Source organism: Pleurodeles waltl, chromosome 12 (genome assembly GCF_031143425.1).
Source record: "Pleurodeles waltl isolate 20211129_DDA chromosome 12, aPleWal1.hap1.20221129, whole genome shotgun sequence".
NCBI lineage: Eukaryota > Metazoa > Chordata > Amphibia > Caudata > Salamandridae > Pleurodeles > Pleurodeles waltl.
Genome location: NC_090451.1, coordinates 693,679,894 through 693,705,560, shown reverse-complemented (window position 1 = coordinate 693,705,560; position 25,667 = coordinate 693,679,894). Strand labels below are relative to the sequence as shown.

Below are 25,667 nucleotides of genomic sequence, written 5' to 3'. Positions count from 1 at the left end.
CAACAACCAACAACTCTGGAGCACCTTCCTACTCCAATTACACCAAGAATGCCCCCAATGTCTAACATTGCTGCTCCTCCGAGGGATGATCCTTCTTCATCAGTGATGAGCATAAAGAAGGCGAATTTCAGGACACTCGCCCTCACAATGAGTGGGATGAATACCTTTTGCGAACACCGTCCCCACCCCCTTACTATTCAGCAGATTCTCTGTTGGAGGATATTTGCGGATTTCATGCAATCATGGAAAGGGCTGCTGACATATTCCATCTCCCCAGGTCAGTAAAGCAGACATAGATAAAGAGATAGAGGAAGAGGCACTGTCCTCGTCAGAGAGTGGCCAGCCTTACCTTTCTGAAGCCACAAAAGCAAACTACTTTCTCTGTCTTTCAAAGTCTTTGTAGAAATCTTTCTACATATCTTGCAGTCCTTGGTCTTATGACTTGGGTATAAGCAGTAAATGCAATCCTCATGTGGATCATCCACATATAATCTTTTCTTCAGACAGGAGGCACAGGATCGAAAAAGGCCCATTCTTGGTATCTCTGAAATGGCAGCCAGTTTGAAGCACCAAAGAAGAAAAGAAAACGTCAAATTTCAGGAATAAGCTTCTAAGAGAAAATGTTTTGAGCAGAGCTCAAAGGATAATGCTCAGCACGATGTACGGTGGAAAATCAGAGGGAAGGCAGCTCCTAACAGGAAGTTCTATGGGGTGGGGCAATGTGAGTGGTTCAATTTTAAGTTTGGGTCTATTTTACAAAATGACTGTGATAGGTTGTTGAACTAAGGCCTAAGGCATGTAATTTAAATGTACATTTTAGGCCTATGTTGTACATTCCACCCGGGACTCCCATCTCGACGACGGGAAAGTATTCAAGCATGTGAATCTATGAAAGTTCCAATACTGGAGTAATTGCGGATTTCATACAATCATGGAAAGGGCTGCCAACATATTCCATCTCCCCATGTCAGCAAAGCAGACAGACATCTTCTTGTACGAACTCAAAGAAAATCAGCAAGTGCCACACCAATAACGGATTCTTTTTGGCAGGAAGGAGTAAAAAATGATGAAAAATCCAGCTAGTAAAGTACCCTCTTTTTGTCATGGTTACCAACCTTTTTGCATATCAGTGTGCTTAGGCTGTCTTCACTGGGATACTGCTAATCAGAACCCCAGTGATTTTGCTCTCTCCCACCAAATTAAGTTACCTAGGACCTTTGTGCGCTCCACAATTGGCATACTGGTGTCCCCTTATAGGTCCTTGGTATATGGTACTTAGGTACGCAGGGCACTGGGGCACCAGGGGTCCTCCATGGGCTGCAGCATGTATTATGCCACTCAAGGGAGCCCATGCAAAATGCGTCTGCAGGCCTACCATTGCAGCCTTCGTGAAAAGGTGCATGCACCCTTTCAGCTCAGGTCACTACACCAGGTCACTGTACGTCATCCCTATGGTAGACAGTAGGAAGCTGGCCTAGTGTGTGGTGGGTACCTAAGGTACTTACCTATTAGTGTAGTGTAGGCAGTGTCTAGAAGCCAGACTCTCTAGACGTAGCTGTGGATGAGCAGCCAAGGCTTATCTTCAAGACATGCACAGCTCATGCAATACCACTGTAGTCACACAGCGCACCCGTTATGTAATGAAAATGTATACAGCGCATAGCTACCCGAGGGCTTCCCAGCGCTATACAGAAAAACCTTTGAATATACGGCTTTGGGACACAAACTAAAAAAAACTAGTTTTTAATACATGAAAGAAAACAGTGTTACAAAAATAAAGGTACTTTATTTTAGTGATAACATACCAAAAAGTACTAGAGAAGCAACCCTCCAATAGGAGGTAAGTAACACACTAAATATACGTAGAGGGGGAGCTAGCGGTACTAGGAAATCCCAAAGGAAAGTACCACAGTGCCCCCTAGCAATCAGAAGAAAAGGAGTAAGTTAGTGGATTTTCCCCAAATCACCCAAAAGGAAGGAAAAGAAGAAAATGCAACACCCAGACAAGACTGCAAGAAACCAGCGGTGGTACCTGTGGAAGAAGGGAACCAAGTCCAGAAGTCACATAAGAGTCCAGGAGGAGTAGGAGCTACTACCCACCCAGCTGTGGATGCAGGAGTTGGTCTAAGGTGATGTGAAGGTCAGCACTTCAGCCCTGGAGTCGGTGAAGAGTTCCTGAGGGATGCAGACGATGTCCCAGGCTGGAAGATAAAATTCAGTCGGTGTTGGTGCAGGAAATCCACCAACAAGCCTTGGCAAAGGTCGCGACTAACGAAAAGTGGAGCTGCGGGGGACCAGCAAGGCCCAGGAGGGGGAGCCAGAGAGGGCCCTCAGCGATACGGAGAGTCCACTGGAGCAAAGGCAGCACCCATAGGAGCCCCAAAGGACAGGAGTTGCAGATGAGCCCATGCAGCAACACTGAAGAAGGGCACCACGCCTCAGTAGAAGCACACAGAGGGATGCGCGATGCTGGAGGCTGAAGCTACAAGTAGCCTGAAGATCCTCTGAAGGAGATGCAAACAAGCCTTGGCAGCTGCACAGTGACATGGGGGTACTGTCCTGCGTGAGAAGGCAAGGGGACCCTCCACCAAAGTTAGACAGCTGACAGAGAGGACCAAGAGGACTACCCCGGACCACCACCCGTGATGCAGGATCGACGCAGTTCAGGATGCAAGGATAGTCACGCAGCCGGTCATCGTTGCAGTAGGTGCCTGCATAAGCAGGGGAGTGACTCCTTCACTCCAAGGGAGATTCTTTCTTCCTTCTCGTGCAGACTTTAGACTTGCCGCCCTCAGAGGATGTACAGCTGGGGAAATGTTGCAGAAGATGGAAGGAGTCATAGAAACAATGTTGTAAGAAGAGTCGTCTTTGTGGATGCAGATTATCAGTACCCGGGGGGGTCCAGTTGTGGTTCCAGTGTAAGGTTGCAGAGGAGTGTTGCTGGAATCTTGCAAGCCGAATCTGAGGACCCACCCAACAGAGTGACCCTAAACAGCCCTGAAAGGGGGATTGGTCACCTAGCCAGGAGACCACCTATCAGGAAGGGGCTCTGACGTCACCTGCCTAGCCACTTAGATGCTCACAGAGGTCGCTGGCAACCTTGGATTCAAGATGGCAGAACCCAGGGACCGTCTGGAGGAGCTCTGGGCACCACCCCTGGGGTGGTGATGGACAGGGGAGGGGACACCCTCCTTTCCATTGTCTACTTTTGCGCCAGAGCAGGGACAAGGGGTTCCTGAACCGGTGTAGACTGGTTTATGCACAGAGGGCACCAAATGTGCTCTTCAAAGCATACCATTGGCTTGGGGAGGCTACCCCTCCCAAGCGATATAACACCTATTTCCAAAATGAGAGGGTGTTACCCTGCTCCCCCAAGGAAATCCTTTCTTCTGCTTGATTAGATCAAGCGGCAGGAAGGCAGAAGCCTGTCTGAGGGGTGGCAGCAGCTTGGGCTACCCAGAAAACCCTGCAAGGCTGGTGGTAGCAATGCTGGAAGTCCTAAAGAAGCCCCCCCAAAGCGCATGAAATCATAATTCCAATACTTGCAACAGTATTGGATTATGATTCTGACATGTTTGATACCAAACATGCCTAGGTTTGGAGTTACCATTATGTAGCTGGACATAGGTAGTGACCTATGTTCATTAAACGCATAAAATGGTGTCCCCGTACTCACGAAGTCCATGAAAATGGCACTGGAGTTCGTGGGGACACCTCTGCTTGTGCATAGGTGCCCTCACATGCAGGTACCTGCACCCTGCCCTCTGGGCTAGTGCAGTGACCTATGGTGAAAAAGGGTGCATGCACCCTGTCACGCAGGCTGCAATGGTAGGCCTTCAGAACACTTTGCATTGGCTCCCCATGGGTGGCATGTGCTGGCGAACTGTCAAAGAAAAATACTCAAAAAATGGCGAAAACGGGCTGGCACAAGGAAAAGGAGAGAAGAGGCGGTCAGCAAGGCTGGCAGCAGCAGAGGAGCTGGAGGAATCTGTAATGGCAGCTGCAGCACGGCCCCTGTGAGCATAGGCCTGGAAGGGGAGGAGTAAAGCGCTGGAGGCGTAAAGCACTGGAGGCAGGAAAGCGGCCCTTGGGAGCAGGAACCAGTGCTTTAGCGTGCGCTGACGGGGCTATCAAAGAAAAATACTCAAGATAAGGCAAAAACGGGCTGGTACAAGGAAAAGGATCCAAGAGGCTGTCAGTGAGGCGAGCAGCAGTGGGGTATCTGGAGGATCCTGTTCCAACTGGCACAGTTAGGGACAGATCTGATGTAATGCCAGCATCTGAAATTTCTCTTTCGGAATCCATTTGTTGACTGTTTTTAAGTCAAGAATGGGTCTGAACTCTTTCTTGTCTTTTTTCTTCAACAGAAAGTACTTGGAGTAGATACTGTTTCCTGCTGTTTGTGGTGGACGACCTCCACTGCATTCTTCTGAAACAAGAAGCAAATGTAAATGGGTGGATTATTTTGGTAGTATGGTTGAAGGAGAGCTGGTGAATATGAGACAATACCCATTCTGAACAATATTCAGCACCCAGGAGTCTTTCTCATTTTTCTGATTTTTTGCCACCCTGACAGATAACGTGTGATGCTTTACTCCCTCTGGAGTGGGTAACAATAGAGGGGGAAGGGAAGATGCAGTGTTTGGCACCTGTTGTGTGTTTAACCCCTTGGGCAGGTAATTGTGAAGCTCGACCTTTAGAATGCCTTCTTTGTTGGTAAGGTTGCTGTGGCGACTATGGTACCAATGAGGGGTTTGATAAAACCGGGGTTAGTAGGGCCTGAAGGGGCGGCTTTGTTCTTTTGGAGGTCGTTTCCATTTCTGACTTCGTGTGACTGCCGAAGAAGATAGATCCAGAAAATTGAAGATTCAAAATCCGTTGCTGTGACTCTGATTTCAAAGACGTGAGCCATAGCCAAGAATGTCATCTCAAGGCTATGGCATGACAATATTCATGAGCCGCTAATAACGAGGAATCTGCTGTGGCACCAACTGCTTGGTTTGATACTATAAGGCCTTTGTTAACTATTTCTAGCAAGTCAGCAAGTCATCTTTCTTGTCCTTGGGAAGATCGTCAGCAAATTGTTGGATAGAGTCCACAGCAGTCTATCATATCAACCCAGGAGGGCAGTAGCACTTGCCGCTTTCATGGTGTTTGCAGCTGTGTTACAAACTTTGCGACCCACAGGGTCTAATTTTCTGCTCTCTTTATCAGGAGGAACAGAAGAAGCAGGAATGGTAGCATGACACTTCTTAGCCGCCAGAATGACAACCTAATCAGGGGGCAGATCCACTCTAAGGAATAGAGGATCTTGTTCCAGAGGCCTATATTTCTTTTGTTGCCTTGAGATGTTTTGGTAGTTGCTGGGGTGAGAAAAAGTCCTACTGAAGGCTCCAACAATCTTCCCACCAATAAAAAACAGGGTCTTAAAGCCGATCTTTGTTGAAGCATCTTAAAGATAAGATGTGGTAGGTGAAGTAAAACAACATCTGTATGTTTATCTTTGCTGCACCCCTTACTAAAACCTCCTGGAATGTGGATATGTCATCCACTGGAGAGATGCGAGGAGGAGGGGAGCCTGTTAATGTCGATGAGTAGCGTCCTGTTAAAGATAAGGGCGTGTGTGTCTAGCTCGATGTCTAGTGACTGTGATGACAACAGCACCTAGAAGATGAGGAACACCTGGAATGATGTCTGTGGTGGCATGACCGATAATGCGTTCTAGAGCGCGATCTGGCCTGTGGCATTGCCATAGATGCAGGTGGATGTGCAGGCATAGCAGGTGCAGACTGAAAAGGGGGTGGAGGAGGAGGTTGGAGAAGGTAGTGGAGGCAGCGAATCCGGCAGTACTATTGGTGATGAAGGGGAATGAGCCCTTGAGTACTCAGAGTCAGAAGCCACCTAGAAGGCTCCCCCACACCATACATACTAGGAAAATAAAACTAATCAAGTTAAATTAAAATTGAGAACCATAAAATTATAAACTCATGAAAAGCACCTCAGCTACAGGCCTGCAATACTGATGATTAAATGGAACTTGGCTGCTACTTTTAGGACTTTCAATAGGCTGCCTAAATTATATGCTAGATACACAATTGGATATTTTATTGAAAAGTGTGATGTATTGGAGTTACCTCATGGTATGTAATACCTATTAATTTCCAGATCTAATCAGGTAACCCAGTTCATGTTTGGTATCCACAGAATTGTACTGAAAAATACTCTCATGGTAAAGTCAAGTAGTGCAGGACCTCAGAATGCTCTGTAACCATAAACTAAGGTACTCGGTTTATCAGGCTAATTTGGATCCTGTAGCCAGCCCACGCCCCATTACAGTAAGCCTAAACTAGTGACTATGTCCCGGTTTGGCGCAACCAGATATAAACTGTTGGTGCTTTGTGCTTTTTGGGGCTATATTCCCTGAAATCTTTAAAACTACATATCCCGGGTTCTATTGCTTGGAGTTGTCACTTTGGTCTTGTTTTATTTATAGAAAATGATTGTCTAAACTGGTTTGGGATCCTTTTCTGATGTGTTTTCACCATGTGACTGTTTGTAGGGCTGCACAAATACTTTACACATTACCTATCTGTTAAGCTCTGTGCCAAACTACCAGGTGGTTGAGTACAGGTTAATTCGGGTTTTGTAACTTCACCCTGACCAGGTCTGTGGGTGCTGTTGAGTAGGGTTTTACCCCATCAAATAGTAACCCAATTTCTTACATTCCATGTGAGCGTGAGACAATTCAGTGCTGTGACACAGTCAACATCAATAACGTATACTGTTCCAAAGTTGTTTATTGGTTACTGTATTCAGTATACAAATTTAAATAGGTCAATGATAGTGTTAGCTAATCGGAACGGGAACGTGGAAGACGGGTAGTTGCAGCGGCAACCTCTACATTATGGGGTAATGACTTCTGAATACGGTCTCCACAAAGCCCAAGGAGCTTTTTTACCAACGGATAAGGGCCATAAATGTTTGCTAACGGCTATACCCCTAAATCAGGGATGTCAGTCCTCAGAACAACATTGTTGTTTTGATGTCACTGAGTGACTATAACGTGTGCATGTTCACGCAGGATTTCTGAATACTATAGGACACCCGCACAGATAAAAAATTAGGTAGTTTTCAAGGACTAGATAAACAGCCATAGATATTTAGGCACATGACGGGCAAGAAAAATTTTAACCATTGGCCACCTAGTGAGAATTTAAGGAACATCATTATCCTGGACATTCTCCTTTCTGGTTTTAAACCTTAACATACAGGCAAGAAACAGGTCAACCAAAGACTACTTAGTGATAACTTAAGGAAAATTATCCGGCACATTCTCCTTTCTAGGACCCAAATATACACATGAGTAAATTGGGGTCTTCACTAATCTTCTTCGACATGTTTTCACTACAACTTTCTCCTGATTTTAATTTAGGAGACAACAGGGTCGCACAATTGCAACGCTTAAAGCTATCATCTACAAAAATATTTCCAGCAAACAGGATCCGGCTTTAAGAATAACAGAGTAACTGAAATTCAGCCAATTTAGCATCCCAAAAGCTGTTTTTTGTGTAAAAGGATAGTATATCTTTATTTATATTTTACACATAGGCAGGACAAATTTTATGTTTAGACAATTTATGAGGATGCCCGGGAACAGAACCATCTCAATCAAGACAAACTCATTACTTATGATAATGTTATCAGTAGAACACTCCTGAGAGAGTTTTGCCATCTTTTTACAATCATATCAGCGAGGAGGGAAATAAAGTGCTATACCTTTAAAGATGAATTCCACTTCCTTGCAGTTATAGTGGACCCATTCCAGGAAGCAGCGCTCTTTCAGTGACAGGTTATGATGGCTTTCCACAAAGTCCCACTGAAGAATGTCGTGATACTCCTTGATCTCTCTGGCCACTAGCTGCATGTGTGATGCGTTCTCCGTCTTTGCCATCAGAAACAAGGTCTTGACATGGTAGCCCGACACCTCCCTCTCGGCAGCCCATGTCTGGCGAGTGGCCATTCGCCGGTAAGCAGACATTGGGTGGCTCTTTATTGCCAGAATAAGCAGGGGATTGCATTCAGGACAGTGGCAGAACCCGTCCTCCTCTTCCAAAATGGTACAGTTGTAACTCTGCAGGCAGGGAAATTCTCGCTTAAAGTCAGAGATGTTGAGCTGGTAGGTGAATCTGTGGTCCCTGAGAGTAGTAGAGCGCCGGTGGGTAGGATGAAGGTTTTCTGACTTGTATAAAGAGACACTGAAGTTTCTTAAGACAATGGCAGTGTACAATCGGGGCTTCAAGAATACTGAAGTCATGACCAGAGACAAGGAGAGGAGGAGTCCAAGGACGAAGAAGCAACCAATCAGTAAGCGTTTTTTCCTAAATCGCATGCTGCATTCTCCTTACCTGATGGAATAGAATGGAGATACACCATAAACACGACGGCATAAGATATGCCACATCTTTCTAAGACAAAGCAAGTGTTCAGAATAATATATTTGTGTTTTTTAAAAAGGTACTTTAACTATAAGGAACCACGAAAAGCAATTATAGGGACCATATTTGATAACACAAAAACAGTAACACAAGCAACATATTACAGGAGCAGGACAAGAGGGAATAGTTACTTTATTTGTTTTTATATAGCTCGGACCGGACCCACTGGGTGACAAAGCACTTTAACAGACCAAGTTACACAAGTTTACACCAGATACAAGGAAAGTAAAACGTACACTGACAGGAGAAGCTAAGCTTATGCTGTAACTTTACAAGTTATTTTCAGAGGATACCCTTTTACTTTTATAGGAATAAGAGAAAATAATTAAACACATATGCATGATACACATTTGCACAATAAAGTATTTAATGCAAAAGAGAGCTAGAGTCGGCTCATGCGTGGCAGTGGCATTTAAACAACACACATTTCAGTTTTCTTTTGAGGATAGCCACAGAGATATTTCTGATAACTGGTGAAATATAGGTCCCTACTTTGGAGCTGCCTACGAGAAGCATTGTTTTAGTGTTATTTGCTTATGAAAGGTGGGGGTTTTTGCAAAAGCAGGTCAAAAGCTCTCATGATTGCTAAGACTACCTGTAATGCATAGCTTCTGAGATAGATAGCTTGAAGTTTCATTATGAATGACTCAGACTACACAATCCAGTTTGAACAGATATTATGGTTGAAGCATTTATTTCCAGAAAACACCACTGCAGTGGTATGAAATGGCACCTTAAGAGGAGCCAGATAAATCTAAAAAATGGACGCATAAAACAGGCCATGCTATACCCTAATCTAAAATAAACTAAAAATAAATCTCATATCCACTACTGTGTTGAGCGCTAAAAAAGGAAATAGGATTGCAGTCCACTTTAGATGATAAATTCAAGTTTGCACAACGCTCACAACCCTGGCTTCTCATGCACACTTATACTATCTTGGCGCCATCACAATATCTGATCTCAACCTTCGCACTACATATCAAGCATCGTTTGCTGGCTCTTCGTTTAGGAGCTCTACAATCTAGAGCAGACCAACCGTTGTGGAAGAACGGAGGAGAATCTTCCTGTAGGTTATGTAAAGGCCCCAAGGTAGACATGGTTCACTTGATTCGTATTTGCCCAGCCTTAAAAGAAGCACGTCGACAACTGTTAAAACCAGTTTTTGAGAGGAATGGGACTCGTTCTTGTCGGCCAGCAGTGATGTCAATGTTTGACCCTCATGATCCGCAGTGAATCTGTAGATTTAGCAAATTTTTGACCATCCACACCACTAACGTAAATCTGCTATCAAGGACACACCTTTAATTGACATGATCAAATAATTTTAACGTTTAATATGATTATAATTAGGTGTTTGAAAGGATTTTATAGAATTTTATATATTGTACACAATGAGCTGATTGTTAAGGTTTTTATTAACTAAACAATAAAGATTACTACTACTAATAAACTAGGGGTTCCACCACTGTTTTGAAATCGTGCTTTGGAACTTAAAATTGTGTTTTTCTCAAACACCAAAGAGGGAATTGTGCACTTCGGCCATGGAATGAATGTTTTCCTGTAGATTAGGATTCTCATCCTGCATGAAGCCCAATGTTTAAAGCGACAGCAGTCATGCAGGATAAGCAATTTTAGCCAAAATTGTACTGAAATTCAGTAGTAATCCTAATTATCCAACATGGGTATTCACTCATTATGTATAAAAAGTGCAATATATTCTAGCAATTGCAGTGTCCACTTAACTTGTTATTTTTACCTAAGAGCTATATTAAAGGGAATAAAGCCATAAGAGGCACCATTTGTTTTGGTTTTGTTTTAAAACATGCAATTAATAGGCAAGTTACTTACCTTTGGTAACCATCTTTATGGTGAATATTTGATCTAACAGCAGACTCCTCACCCTGTATATATTCTGCAGGCATCAGACTGGATTCGGGAAACTCAGGAAGACAGTAGTACTCTGGCGAGCTGTCAAGGGGGCATTCTGGCCAAGAGAGCCGTAACCACCTCTCTGAGAAGTGCCAAGTGATCCTCCATCATTCGATCGTAGGATGGTGGCATGGATGGATGGGTAGTCTCAAAGGGGAGGGAGCAGCCTCTTTCGACTATCTGAAAAAACCCACCACTCTGACGTGACGGACTGTCAGCGGAGCAGGTGATGGTGAATTCTGCCTCCACTTTGTCCCTGATGAGGAAGTGTCAGACTAGGAGGGTTTGGAGGCAGCTGCAGAGGGGAGGGAGGGCGGCAGACTGGCTAGACTGCTGGCTACCTGATTCATGAGAACGGTGGATCCCATGTCCTTGGTCACACAGAGACTGGGAAGCATGCAAAGCAATGTGGCTGTAGGGGAACGGACGTGGCTGGGTGCCTCTTCCGCAGCCACAAAAGGGGTAAAAAGAAGACTAATGTAGATGAGGGGTTGCCGCAACACCCAAGCTCCTTGCAGTAGCACAAAAATTCTTGAAGTGCTGAGTCTGCTTTTTCTAGGAAGAGATAGATGCAATCAACGAGCATATCCATAAGATTGGCTTGAACATCCCCCAAAAATCAGGACGTTCTCAACCAGGCGTGCACCTAAGGGCCACTGTCAATGCAAAAGCTCTGCCCAGTTTATGGGTCGTGTTCAGTCCACATTGGATTGTGAACTTTGCTTCGCCATCACCAACTGTTTGGGAAAGTACAGCCCGGGCCTCCTCCGACAACTGGGTCAGCACTTACGCAACTGTATCCCACAGTGTGTGGGAATAACGGCCCAAAAGGCATGCAGTGTTCATGGACCACAATGTCAGGCTGGCGGAAAAAAACATCTTGCCAACTGTGCCCAGCCTCTTGGATTCTCTATCCTGGGGTGCGTAAGGGTATGTGCCCTGGTAAGTGGAGGCTTGGATAACCAAGCTCTCGGGAGTGGGGTGTTGCACTACTTGGGTCACCCGGTGCAGAGCAATGACGGTAGCAATAGTCCTGTTCACAGGAGCCCATATGCTGGGTTTGGACTAGCTACCCAGCAGGACATCGATAAGGGCTTCACTAAAGGGCAATAGTGGTTCAGCGAATTAACCCCTTCGCTGCCAGGCCTTTTCCCCCTCAGGTGCCATGCCATTTTTTTGCTATTTTGTCTACATAAGCTACCCATGCCAAATATGCAGCATTTTTTCCAACATCCTAGAGGTTCTAGAGGTACCCAGAGTTTATGGGATCTCCTGAAGGAGACCAAGAAATTAGCCAAAATACAGTGAATATTTTGTTGTTCTTTTTAAAGGAAAAAAAGGGCTGCAGAAGGCAGCTTGTGTTCCCCCCCCCCCCCTGAAAATTACATAAACAAAGGGTTTGCAGCGCTGAAATCACCATCTTCCCAGCTTTCAGGAACAGGTAGACATGAATCAGAAAATCCAAATATTCAACACATTTTGCTGGGACATAGCCCATGTTTATGATTTTTTTTGTGCTTTCAGCCTCCTTCCAGTTAGTGACAGAAATGGGTGTGAAACCAATGCTGGATCGCGAAAAGCTAAACATTTCTGAAAAGTAGACAAAATTCTGAATTCAGCAACGGGTAATTTGTGTAGATCCTAGAAAATTACAGCTGAAAAGAAAAAATATTGAAATTGATATATAGGGCTTGTAGGTTCATCAAGAAACCTAGGTACCCAGAGCCAATAAATAAGCTGCACCTTGCAATGGTTTTTCATTCTATACCGGGTATACAGTTATTCATTTGATGAAATATAAAGAGTGAAAAATAGGTGTAGAGAAAACCTTTGTGTTTCTAAAATGGGCACAAGATAAAGTATTGAGAAGCAGTGGTTATTTGGACATCTCTGAATTCCGGGGTGCCCATACAGCATGTGAATTCCAGGGCAGTTCTCAAATAGACTTTTTTTTTTTTTTTTTTTTTTTTTTTATTTATAAATACACTGTCTTACATTGGAAGGAAAAAATGTAAAAAAAAACAAGGGGCAATAACACTTGTTTTGCTATTCTGTGTTCCCCCAAGTGTCCCGTTGAAAATGGTACCTCACTTGCGTGGGTAGGGCTAATGCTTGCGACAGGAAACGCAACATGGACACATCACATTTTTACATTGAAATCTGACGTGTTTTTTGCTAAGTGCCTACCTGTATATTTTGGCCTCTAGCTCAGCCGGCACCCAGGGAAACCTACCAAAGATGCGCATTTCTGAAAACTAGACACCTAAGGGAATCCAAGATGGGGTGACTTGTGGGGCTTTCACGAGGCTCTGTTACCCAGAATCTTTTGCAAACCTCAAAAGGTGGCAAAAAAAAAAAAAAAAACTTTTTCCTTACCCTTTGGTGACAGAAAGTTCTGGAATCTGAGAGGAGCCACAAATGTTCTTCCTCCAGCGTTCCCCCAAGATTCCCGCTAAAAATGGTACCTCACCTGTGTGGGTGGGCCTAGTGCCCACAACAGGAAATGCCCCAAAACACAACCTGGACACATCATATTTTACCAAAGAAAACAGAGCTGATTTTTGCAAAGTGCCTACCTGTGGATTTTGGCCTCCAGCTCAGCCGGCACCTCGGGAAACCTACCAAACCTGTGCATTTTTTTCTGAAAAGTAGGCACCTAGGGGAATGGTTATGCTATTAATTGTGTTTGACCAATGACTTTGTGTTTCACCACTGGGCATAGTAGTTGCTCAAAGTTCACCAGAAGCACATTATTCAGTTTAGCTACCTATTGGCTTTAACATGGCATTAGACATTCCATTTGGTATTTAGGTTAGCTGCCTATTGGCTTTAACATGGAGTTAGACATTGCAGATGAGCTGAGTTTTTCCAAGCTGTGTTTTTCCACATGATAGACCAAGCTGTGTTTTTCACACCAAACCCTAGCTGATAAGAGAGCGTAGATTTTGTGTTTACCTCTAAATCCTGTCTGGGAACGAGTGAAGTTTGGAGAATTGGCCACTCTCCAAGTTTATTCGTTCTCACACTGAGTTTGCTTCTTAACTATGGCCCTGGGCAACAGCGAGGGGGAGAAAGATCTTGACTTCAGACAGGAACAGACGTCAGTTGCCTGTCTCCCGTTTGGGTAGAAAATCTCTTTCTTGAAGTTGAACCGGAGTCATCAACTTGCAGACCTTAGAAAGATGAAGCGGAGTGATATGCCCTACAGTGATGCAATTTTGACTTTTATGCTTTGCTTTGAAGTTATGCTATAATATAATCACATGTATTTGCTGTGTACATTGCAACTGAGAAGTACTTGGATATATTTTGCTTTCATTGCTGCAACTACTTTTGAACGTGTGCTCCCAACCTACTAATTGCGTCTTTCAGGAACTTCGTGGTGAAGTAATAATAACAATAAATGTCTTCTTTAAACTAAGACGTGCATTCCAGAGAAGTTTTGTAAGCTCGGTCATAAGAGAAGGAAAGCAAAACAGGAATCCAAGAGGAGGTGACTTGTGGGGCTCTCACCAGGTTCTGTTACCCAGAATCATTTGCAAACCTCAAAATTTGGCCACAATAACACTTTTTCCTCACATTTCGGTAACAGAACGTTCTGGATTCTGAGAGGAGCCACAAATTTCCTTCCACCCAGCGTTCCCCCAAGTCTCCCAATACAAATGGTACCTCACTTTTGTGGGTGGGCCTAGTGCCCTTGACAGGAAATGACCCAAAACACAATGTGGACACATCACATTTTCCTAAAGAAAACAGAGCTGTTTTTTGCAAAGTGTCTAGCTGTGGATTTTGGCCTTTAGTTCAGCCGGCACCTATGGAAACTTACCAAACCTGTGCATTTTTTTTTTAAATTAGACCCCTAGGGGAATTCAAGATTGGGGTGACTTGTGGGGCTCTCACCAGGTTATGTTACACAGAATCATTTGCAAATCTCAAAATTTGGCCAAAAAGAAAATGTCCTCACATTTCGGTGACAGAAAGTTCTGGAATCTGAGAGGAGCCACAATTTTCATTCCATTCAGCGTTCCCCCCAAGTCTCCTGATAAAAATGATACCTCACTTGTGTGGGGGTCCAGGTGCCTGCAACAGAAAAAGGCCAAAAACTTGTAGAGATTGAGGGGATAGCACACCAAGTTGATAAGCACATATTTTTCTTTTATACATCTTTAGGTTGACTCTGCTTTGGGGACCCACACAAGTGAGGTTATCATTTTACGTGGGAGACTGAGGGGAACGCTGGGGAGTAGGAAATTTGTGCAGGAGCGGTGATCCTGCAAAGAAAAGTGAGGAAAATTTGCTTTTTTAAGCAAATTTTGAGGTTTGCAGAGGAGTCTGGGTAAGAAAATGTTGGGGGATCCATGCAAGCCACACCTCCCTGGAATCCTTGGGGTGTCTAGTTTTTAAAAAGTCTGGGTTTGGTAGGTTTCCCTAGATGAAGGCCGCACCCGGAACTAAAAACATAGGTGCCCCCTCCCCCTCAAACACAGGTAGATTTGTAATATATAATTTTGACGTGTCCACGTACTTCTGTGATGTTCCGAACACTAAAATTGTGAAAAGAAACACACTTAGGTTATGTTAAAAAGACTACTCACCCAACAACCAAGTTGGTGGCATGCTTCATCATCTGGGTCCCACCTGAGACACCTACCGTGTCCCCACTGAAAAGAAAACAGTAGCAGCAACCAACATAATATCTAGAAATTCCCCACCCCACAAACCCTATACTCCTGGAACCTGAACTACCTTTTGAGAGGCAGGACTACCACATGCACCAACAGGGCATCTAAAACTAACACCAGTCTCAGCCATCCAGTGCTACAATCCCTGTAGGCACTAGTGGTTTCACACCAGAAGAGGGGGTTCTCTGCTAGTCTATTCCAGGTAGATCCACCGGCAGACCTCAAAATAGGTAGAACTCAAAAACGAGAATGTGCTTTTAAGTACTTATCCCCAAGTACCAATGGAGCAGCAAGCACAGTACACCAGCCCAATTCTGTGAAGTCTACAGTAGAAGGCTACCTGAGGCACCTCAGGGGCCCCCCGCAAAGGAGGCCAGAAAGACAGCGCCACGTCAAAACTGGGTCACCACAAGGGTCCACCCCTCCAGCCCACACCTGGGGCTTACTCTTGCCGTCTACTGGTCCTGTCCAAGAGGAAAGCAGCAACCAGTCCAGCAGCTCTCTGTCCGCAAGCCAAATGCTCATGAAGTGAGGCCGCTTCAACCATCTTCCATACCAGTCGTCAGGCACTAAGGGCCTGATCTATATTTTTTTTTTTAGCACCGCATTTGCATCATTTTTGACGCAAAAGCGACGCAAACTTACACAATTCAATTATGCTGTGTATTTGTGCCACTTTTGCGTCAAATAAATGATGCAAATCCAGCACTAAAAAGTATAAATCAGGCCCTAAGTTCTGCACGTGGGCCCAAGATCATCACAGCCACAGCTGCAGTCTGCTGCCCCTCACTGCACATTCACCCAATCTCCAAGAGTTCAGAGCATGAAGGCCACCAAGGGTCTCCACAGAACTGCCCACCATGTCCTCGGGGGTAATGTAGGCAGGATTGGGGCACAAGCTGCAGAGCTTCGCCCGCCATCATCATCATCGATGCTGTAGCCATGCCCCCGTCTAGTGCATACTTTGAACTGAGTTCCCTCTAGTTTTCTAGGTGGGTTCAAGTTGTGGGTGTCTGTCCATGAGGGGGCATGGTTGACAGCACTGCAGAGGAGGCAGAAGGCTGTGGGAGTTTCTCACAGTACATAGGAGTGGATCCTAACGGTTTGCAGAGTAAATGAACATTCAGTCCATGGTGCCTCGGAGGATCAAACAGAATGATGGATGCACATGCGCAAATTTCAATTGCGGGGAGGTGTGATGTAAAGAAATGGCTCCCTGTTGCAGTTACCCCCACTTTTTGCCTGAGAAGTGTGCTGGGACCCTGCTAACCAGGCCCCAGCGTTCTTTCACCTAAAATGTCCCATTGTCTACACAATTGGCACAACCCTGGCACCCAGGTACGTCCCTTGTAACTGGTACCCCTGGTACCAAGGGCCCTAATGCCAGGGAAGGTCTCTAAGGGCTGCAGCATGTCTTATGCCACCCTAGGGACCCCTCACTCAGCACAGACACACTGCTTGCCAGCTTGTGTGTGCTGGTGGGGAGAAAATGACTAAGTCGACATGGCACTCCCCTCAGGGTGCCATGCCAACCTCACACTGCTGGTGGCACAGGTAAGTCACCCCTCTAGCAGGCCTTACAGCCCTAAGGCACGGTGCACTATACCACAGGTGAGGGCATAGATGCATGAGCACTATGCCCCTACAGTGTCTAAGCAAAACCTTAGACATTGTAAGTGCAGGGTAGCCATAAGAGTATATGTTCTGGGAGTCTGTCAAAAATGAACTCCACAGCTCCATAATGGCTACACTGAATACTGGGAAGTTTGGTATCAAACTTCTCAGAATAATAAACCCACACTGATGCCAGTGTTGGATTTATTAAAAAATGCGCACAGAGGGCATCTTAGAGATGCACCCTGTATTTTACCCAATTGTTCAGTGCAGGACTGACTGGTCTGTGCCAGCCTGCTGCTGAGAGACGAGTTTCCGACCCCATGTGGTGAGGGCCTTTGTGCTCTCTGAGGACAGAAACAAAAGCCTGCTCTGGGTGGAGATGCTTCACACCTCCCCCCTGCAGGAACTGTAGCACCAAGCAGTGAGCCTCAAAGGCTCAGGCTTCGTGTTACAATGCCCCAGGGCACTCCAGCTAGTGGAGATGCTCGCCCCCCCTGGACACAGCCCCCACTTTTGGCGGCAAGTCCAGGAGAGATAATGAGAAAAACAAGGAGGAGTCACTGGCCAGTCAGGACAGCCCCTAGGGTGTCCTGAGCGGAGCTGACTCTGACTTTTAGAAATCCTCCATCTTGCAGATGGAGGATTCCCCAAATAGGAATAGGGATGTGCCCCCCACCCCTCAGGGAGGAGGCACAAAGAGGGTATAGCCACCCTAAAGGACAGTAGCCATTGGCTCCTACCCTCCCAGACCTTAACACACCCCTAAATTCAGTATTTAGGGGCTCCCCAGAACCTAGGAACTCAGATTCCTGCAACCTAAGAAGAAGAGGACTGCTAAGCTGAAAAACCCTGCAGAGAAGACGGAGACACCAACTGCTTTGGCCCCAGCTCTACCGGCCTGTCTCCCCACTTCTAAAGACACTGCTCCAGCGACGCTTTCCCCAGGGACCAGCGACCTCTGAATCCTCAGAGGACTGCCCTGCATCTAGAAGGACCAAGAACTCCAGAGGACAGCGGCTCTGTTCACCAAAGACTGGAACTTTGAAACAAAGAAGCAACTTTGCAACAACTTGCGTTTCCCGCTGGAAGCGTTAGACTTGACACTCTGCACCCGATGCACCCAACGCCCCCGGCTCGACTTGTGGAGAATAATCACTTCAGGGAGGACTCCCCGGCGACTGCGAGACCGTGAGTAGCCAGAGTTGCCCCCCCTGAGCCCCCACAGCGACGCCTGCAGAGGGAATCCCGAGGCTCCCCCTGACCACGACTGCCTGCTTCTAAGAACCAGACGCCTGGCAGCGACACTGCACCCGCAGCCCCCAGGACCTGAAGGATCCGAACTCCAGTGCAGGAGTGACCCCCAGGAGGCCCTCTCCCTTGCCCAGGTGGTGGCTACCCTGAGAAGCCCCCCCCCCCTTGCCTGCATCGCTGAAGAGACCCCTTGGTCTCCCATTGAAACCTATTGAAAACCCGACGCATGTTTGCACACTGCACCCGGCCGCCCCTGTGCTGCTGAGGGTGTACTTTCTGTGTGGACTTGTGTCCCCCCCCTCAGTGCCCTACAAAACCCCCCTGGGCTGCCCACCGAAGACGCGGGTACTTACCTGCTGGCAGACTGGAACCGTGGCACCCCCTTCTCCATTGAAGCCTATGCGTTTTGGGCACCACTTTGACCTCTGCACCTGACCGGCCCTGAGCTGCTGGTGTGGTAACTTTGAGGTTGCTCTGAACCCCCAACGGTGGGCTACCTGGGACCCAAACTTGAACCCCGTGGGTGGTTTACTTACCTGCAAAAACTAACAAACTCTTACTCCCCCCAGGAACTGTTGAAAATTGCACTAAGTGGCTAGTTTTAAAATAGCTATATGTGATTTATGTGAAAACTGTATATGCTATTTTGCTAATTCAAAGTTCCTAAAGTACCTACCTGCAATACCTTTCATTTGAAGTATTACATGTAAATCTTGAACCTGTGGTTCTTAAAATAAAGTAAGAAAATATATTTTTCTATACAAAAACCTATTGGCCTGGAATTGTCTCTGAGTGTGTGTTCCTCATTTATTGCCTGTGTGTACAACAAATGCTTAACACTACTCCTTTGATAAGCCTACTGCTCGACCACACTACCACAAAATAGAGCATTAGTATTATCTCTTTTTGCCACTATCTTACCTCTAAGGGGAACCCTTGGACTCTGTGCATACTATTCCTTACTTTGAAATAGTGCATACAGAGCCAACTTCCTACATGTGAGATATGCACATGAATGAGTTTTAGAAACTGGCAGGGGGGGGGGGGGGGGGGGGGGGGAGGGTGTGTCCAACATAATAAACAGAATAAAGTGGCGTGAAGAAGAGAATCAGAGTGATTGAGAAACTCTGAAGGGCATTACCCCTTCTACAGACGTTAGTAATATTTAAGACACATATTTTCATAATATTTTCAATTCTAAATATTTCAAACAAAATTGTTGTTTACACTATGAAATGACCCTCAAGTCCCTTTACTTCTACCCATCTCTGAACCCTAAAGCATCCTTATTTGCCTCTACTTCTACCCATCCCTACAGCTACAAGCACTAGTAAAGCCAACAGGTCTGGCTTGTTGTACGTAAGTGTGGTGCTGTTATGACATATTTGAATGCAACAGAAATCCCATTGACAGGCACCCAAATACTGGTCAAGTGCCATGCTGTATGGTATGATGCACTGAATTTTAGTTTAAATGCTCTGAGTCACACCTTTAATTACATAGGTCACACCTCTAGGAAAGGGTTTCAAATTACAACTCTTCCATGCCCGTTTAGAGACCACTCCCTGTTTTTCATTCCACTTATAGCACTGATTAATATAATGGCATTTAGTAGTCTGTCAAAGCACTATATGCCATACATGCTAACACCTAAAAATGCATAACCTTTACCTATGTCCCACTTCTTCAAGTTTCCCACAGTTCAATGCAAGTTAAAAGAGTAATTAAATTCCCTTAGTCTGTTTTTATAACCATCTTTTGTGTTCATGAACGGCTTAAGCGTAAACTGCAATCTTTAAGTTAGGATACTAAAATAGTGAAGACATTTCCTGTACAAGTATAATTATACAACTCTACGTAACTCAAGCTTGTTGCCATCTGATCTTAGGCCTCGATAAATCTATTTGCTATGGCAAGTCAGATTTTATCAGGGCATGTTTTTTATTAGGACCTAATGGCACGGTTTTGCAAGATAGCTGGAGCTGGCAAAGAATAGGTCTCTGTTTATTCAGAGAGCGAATGAGCATTAAAGATGCCTTTAAATCTTTCTTTTATTTTGATAAATGTAGTGTGCATTCAAAACTGTAGGTCAAATGTCACATTATGTCTTCTTACAAATTGCTACAAAATTGATATTGGTATTTACTCAAAGCTGTTTATTTCGAATAAAACAATCCATAAAATACAATTCATAGTACACAAAATTTGAGCATACAACTCTTACAGCAATAATTTAAAAAAGGAAAAAAAAGAAGAATGCCGAAAACACAAAGCGTAGATGCAATAAAATTATTAATAAAATATCCTGTCAATCAACAGTTACAATCCAAATATATCTGGTGTTTAACAGCAGACAAAAAAAGTTATGTATAATCCAAGCAGTATGAAAGAATTTTGTCATCGCAATTGTATCACTTCTCTTGTGTCAGAACGTAAAACATGTGGTGCAAGTGCATACTGGCAGAAACCCAGAAGCTTAAACAAAGGTTTTAGCCATTTTTTTAATGGGCAGGAATAGGCAGGGCAAAAAAAGGCAAAGTGATGTGAAGTTTGATGACTAGGTTACTTAAAGGACAATTTCTAGAACTGCAATAAGTCTTTCCCCATTTAGCAGAAAACTGTTCACAGGCAAAACCCCATACCTTCATCTTAAATAAAGTTGTAGTGGGGTAGACCCTGGAAGGGTGTCAAAATGCAGTTTATATGTGGGGATGATTTTAAGATCTAGAAACAAGTATAGCAGACTGCCAGACTTTATAGACTTTAGTTCTCACAGCCACAAATGCTCCTTCAGATGATCCTTAACCAGGGACCGAGAGGCTGAATTTGCTGCATCCGGGGTATCCCAAAGAGAGGGAAAACCGATCTCCTAAAGCATAGATTTGATGTGTGCATTTAAGCAATCTGGTCAGCCCAGAACCTCTAGAAGCGCTTTCAGATACTCTAAAGGATTGTAGCTCGTCTGTATTCCAGTTCATAATGGGTCGAAGCAAAACACCAAGTTACTCGGCTAAATGTCAGTATCCATAGGTAGAGGGAGGCAGGTAGAACCCTACAGGAGATTGAGAAGACTCCTAACAACCCTGTTTTCTATTTTGCATAGATCATCAACACCTGTGTAACCCCAGAGTTCTGCTCAATACATAATTGAGCTTTTTTCACTTTTAGGTTGAAGATCTCCATTCCTGCAGCAAAGGAGCATGACAAGGTTTTGAGTATTTTGGTCGACCTCTACATGCCCTGAGATGGAGGCAGATCGATGAGATCAACTTCTGGTTAGCTGCCACAGTGCATCATTTAACAGGTCCCAGGTCTAGTTGAGGAACGATCCAAGCTGCATCTTCCTCTTCCATTAACGTAAGGGAACTGGAACCAAAAGGTTCAAATGTAACATTTAGGTTGCCAGCAACGATTACCCTATCATTACCCGGGACAGTATCTATGGCATCCTTTAGAATGTGGAGAGTGCTAGGCGGCCTGTTTGCCCCATTGGACCTAGTATAAACATTAAAAACATAATGGTGAAGCTCACCCCTAGCAAGGGTCAGCCACAGACTGTCCAGGAATTTAGTTCAAACTAAGATGTTGTGAGAACTACGAATTCTTGATCCACATAAATAAGTCACCTGCCGGCCGACCTCTGTGTGAAGCAGCTTGACCAAAAATAAATAAATAAATGGTAGTGTATCCAAAGCTATAAACAGGCTCTACACACCAGGTTTCCTGCAACATACATAGATCAAAAGGAGTCAATGAAAGTCACCAAGTTGGGATCGGTCAGTTTAGAGTTAAGGCCAGCAATGTTCCATGAAAATATATTCCAGACTTCAGATCTTAGACTTGGAGTGGGAATCAATGGGAACAATTCTGCGGGTGGAGTTGGCTGTCATACCTCAAGTGGATCGTACATGTGTGCTGAGATGGAACCAGGTTATTCTCTGCTACAGCCCTTGGATCATTAAATGTCAAACAGATCTTGGTAAAGCATTTGGAAAGCGCACCTCAAGGGCAATAAGATTGTCTGCTATAGTGCAGGAGACCAGAGTGAGTTAGACGATGTCCAATCCACCCAAACATGATGGAATACATCCCACTCCAGCAATATCCTGGTGAATAACAGACAGACATTTACTTACATTATGCAGCAAAAACATTACATTATTGGTCAGAGAAGCTTGATCTTCACTTCCCCCTTCAGGAAACCTTGGGACTCTGTGCATGAAAATGGTACTGGGCCACCCTAGTTTGTATACTCTTGGAAGGGATTGCAGTGAGCTGGCAGATCATATAAACGAACAGGTGCCAGCTCTATTGACCCAGCCCCCATGCTCGGCACCGTGTAAAATATTTCCTACCCTTTGCAAGAGGGTCATCATCTGCTGGTTGATGGAGTAGAGGCCGACAACATTTTGGGAGCCAATTAACAACTTCAAGTCAATAACCTCAAATCAGAGGTGTGCAACAGAATTGACCAGGGTTTTAACCAATTCAGAGAGCCTATTTGTCTCCCCCTTGGCAACTCCAGGCCCACCACAGGAGCGAGTTCAACTATATCAATACCCTCCAAACTTACAAAAGAAGTATAATGATTAGTGCAAGGTACGTTTGTAATAGAAAGAGGCTGTGGTGGAGAGATCTCTTGAACAGGAACAATGACCAAGGGGAGGCTGCAGTAAGACCATTCCTTCGAAACCAGGAATTAGGAGACCGTGAGCAATGCACTTGGACCCTTTACCCATACTTTTTCACAAAAAATACCAGCAATAGGTTTCCCAGACCCCTTATCAGCGTAAGAAGTAGAATGCACAGGAGGTGGATGGTTGACCAAAGACAAAGAGTCAGAATTTAACATGGTTTCCACTTCCTCTATGCGGTTATTTATCTCTGTTAAAGCATTTTTGGTATATGCAGCAGTAGACTTTTTCTTTGAGGTAGAAGCCTTCATAAAGGTCTCCAATAGATTACTTTCCCCCCATAATGACAGAATGAGCTAACACAGTGAAAAAATCCAAGGAGCACAGGTAGAGATAACTCCTTTGCTACCTTCCTAACTGGAAAAGAACATACAAAAGTAAAGTTTCTGACAATCGTACTGGGGTAAAAGCAATGTAAAACGAAAGGCTGTAGAAGATCAATTTTTTTTCTTCAAAAAACAATATTTAAATAGCTTACAACTGTACAAATATTTCAAAATATTTTTAGTAATTAGGAAAGCACATTTTTGCAATTCTGAAGTGTGATGGAAACAAAGGTTTTAACAGGATCAAATCAAACCACAGCATTTTACTTGATGTTAAAATAAAAAATATTTACTGAAACCTGATTTCCACACATTATAGTTTGAATACTATAGTTTTATCAGTAAAACTGTATACGAGAGGGAAAGTTTATGGCTATTACAATTGAAAATATGCTATCTACGAAAGACAGTGTGGTACATCATACTTTATTGATATATCCATTAAAAGTGAGAGTTTTTAAACATGACCTGAGAAACCCACCTGTCTGCACCCTCATGACAATGCTATAAGTGGACTAAGAGGCAAAGGGTAATGTATACCTTGTATGTCGGCTATTTTTATTTTTTATTATGCATGAAGCACATTTTTAATCTCGTAAATTAAGATTTTTTTTGTACAGTAGACATATTTGAAAGCGCTCTCATATGTGATAATAAACAGAAAGGAGACTTTGTAAAATAAAACAGTTGCCAAGGATCACAGATTTGAGACGATTTTATGGGGCAAGGGCATTGCAGTTAGGTTGAGTGGATTAATCAAGTCACTAGACCTGCAGATCTGGTAACATATTTATGCTTTTTTTTTTTTAGAACAACCTAATGATAATAAACAACTTCAAAAAGCAAATGAATACATAAAGTGTTACAAATGCTAAACAGGAACACTCAAACTTTGATTTTCCTGGCATCTACATTTCATCAGATGAGTTTATTTTTGTAAATGAATGCATTTCCTCTGCCTCTTCTCTCTGTTCCATTTTTTAATGTTATTTTTGGGGGGACAACCCGCAAACACCTTCCTTTATTTGTTTACTCCTTACCACCTCTTTTACCTCTACCCACTCATAAACCTTTCCTTACCCTATTTGCCCACCCCTGCATTCTAAAATAACGTAGACCCTTCTCATACCCCTGAGCCCTAAAACCATCCTTACCTCCCTTCACCTCTTCTCATCACTGAAACCCAAATTCATCCTTACCCTTCTTTAAATCTACTTCTCCTTGAGGACTAAAATTACTCTTACCTCCTCTTTTCTCTGCCCAACCCTAAAATTATCCTTAAATCTACCAACCCCTAAACTCTACAATTGTACTCACCTGCCTTTACCTTTACCCACTCCGAAACTTTCTTACCTCCCTTTACCCAACATTAAGCTGTAAAATTACCATTACAGCTTGTATCCTCTACCCATCTCTAAACCCTAAAATCACCCTTACCTCCTCCTCCCTTTACCCGCACCTAAAGCACTTTAAAAAAAAAAAGTATGTTTAAAAAACAAAGTATGTTAATAAAAATACTTTTATGTGTAATGTGGGATAAAGGTACAAATACTTACCTGCGTGGTACTAACCTGTATGGAAAAGCATATATGCCAACAGAACACCAAATGATAAAATCAAAAATGGCAATTGAGCGGTCTCCCACCTAAAACTGCCTCCTTTTCAACGCTAAAGCCTACCAAGACAAGAAAGGGATGGTAGAAATGCTTGAATTAATCTGAGCCCCTGGTAATTACTCGGGCCCATTATTTTGCACACCATGCCACCCCAGTTTCGACCTAGCAACATGCAAATAAGCGGTATAACACATTCTCGTGTTTTGTTTTCACTATCTCTCTCTTTCCGGTTTCAAAACAACGGCATGTGTGAGAAAGACATTGTGGTAAAAGCATTCGTGATAAAGCTTGCGAGGTAAGGGTGATTTCCTCCACAGAACAGCTATTTTAAAATTAAGTACAGAATATTCTATTAACAGTTATATTAAAGTATCTTATCCCAGCCTGCACAGACACTTAAAACGCGAAGAAATTGTAGCATTTTTCTATCTTATATTTCAAGCCATACCAAAATCTACTAAGATGTACTGTTAAAAAGTAACATGTTCCACTTGTCAGCCTCCCAACTATCACAGGTCAACGACAAAAACGTTTGCTTCCACAGAAAAAACAGGCGTCGAACGCACCTCCGAACGGCAAAAGGCCCAACACTTACCTCAGGCACTGTGCGATGCCTGAATCCCACCACAGACAAAAAACGATAAATTCGAGTAACAAAAGGCAAAAACAGTGCCTTGTTTTGTACGCTTTACGGAGCACAGACGAGAAGGATAAAAGATTTTTTTTTTTTTTTTAAAAGAAGCCCGGGCCGACTCTTCAGCAAGCTGCGCCACCGAGGTGCGGTGAGGGAAGCGCGAGCTGAGGCGAAGAGTCGCGCGCCCCGCCAGCTGCGTCAACCGCGACGCACGGCGCCGCCGGGAGGGGCGCGAGACCCACCGCACGCGCCGCCGGGAGGGCCGCGAGACCCACCGCACGCGCCGCCAATGCCTCGACGCGGAGGAGGGCGCTGGAAGGCCCGAGCGCAGCTCTCCGGGCAAGTTGGGCTGGGAGCGAGTCAGTGCTCGGCGGGGAAAGCGAGGGCTGGATCTCGACTCCTTAGGGATCATTGGACTGC

General features: G+C 44.4%; 1 protein-coding gene across 1 annotated transcript in view; it reads right to left on the bottom strand.

Annotated features, from left to right (window-relative positions):
* The window catches only part of LOC138266856 (beta-1,3-galactosyltransferase 5-like), a 36,975-nt gene extending 11,536 nt beyond the window's left edge, over nt 1-25,439 (bottom strand). Inside the window, exons 1-2 of the mRNA XM_069215557.1 lie at nt 25,209-25,439; nt 7,777-8,405 (exon numbers count right to left, since the gene is read on the bottom strand). Coding sequence (XP_069071658.1) covers nt 7,777-8,389 — 613 coding nt within the window. The 5' untranslated portion in view covers nt 8,390-8,405; nt 25,209-25,439. The remainder of the gene's footprint in view (nt 1-7,776; nt 8,406-25,208) is intronic.
* Nucleotides 25,440-25,667: the final 228 nt, after the last annotated feature.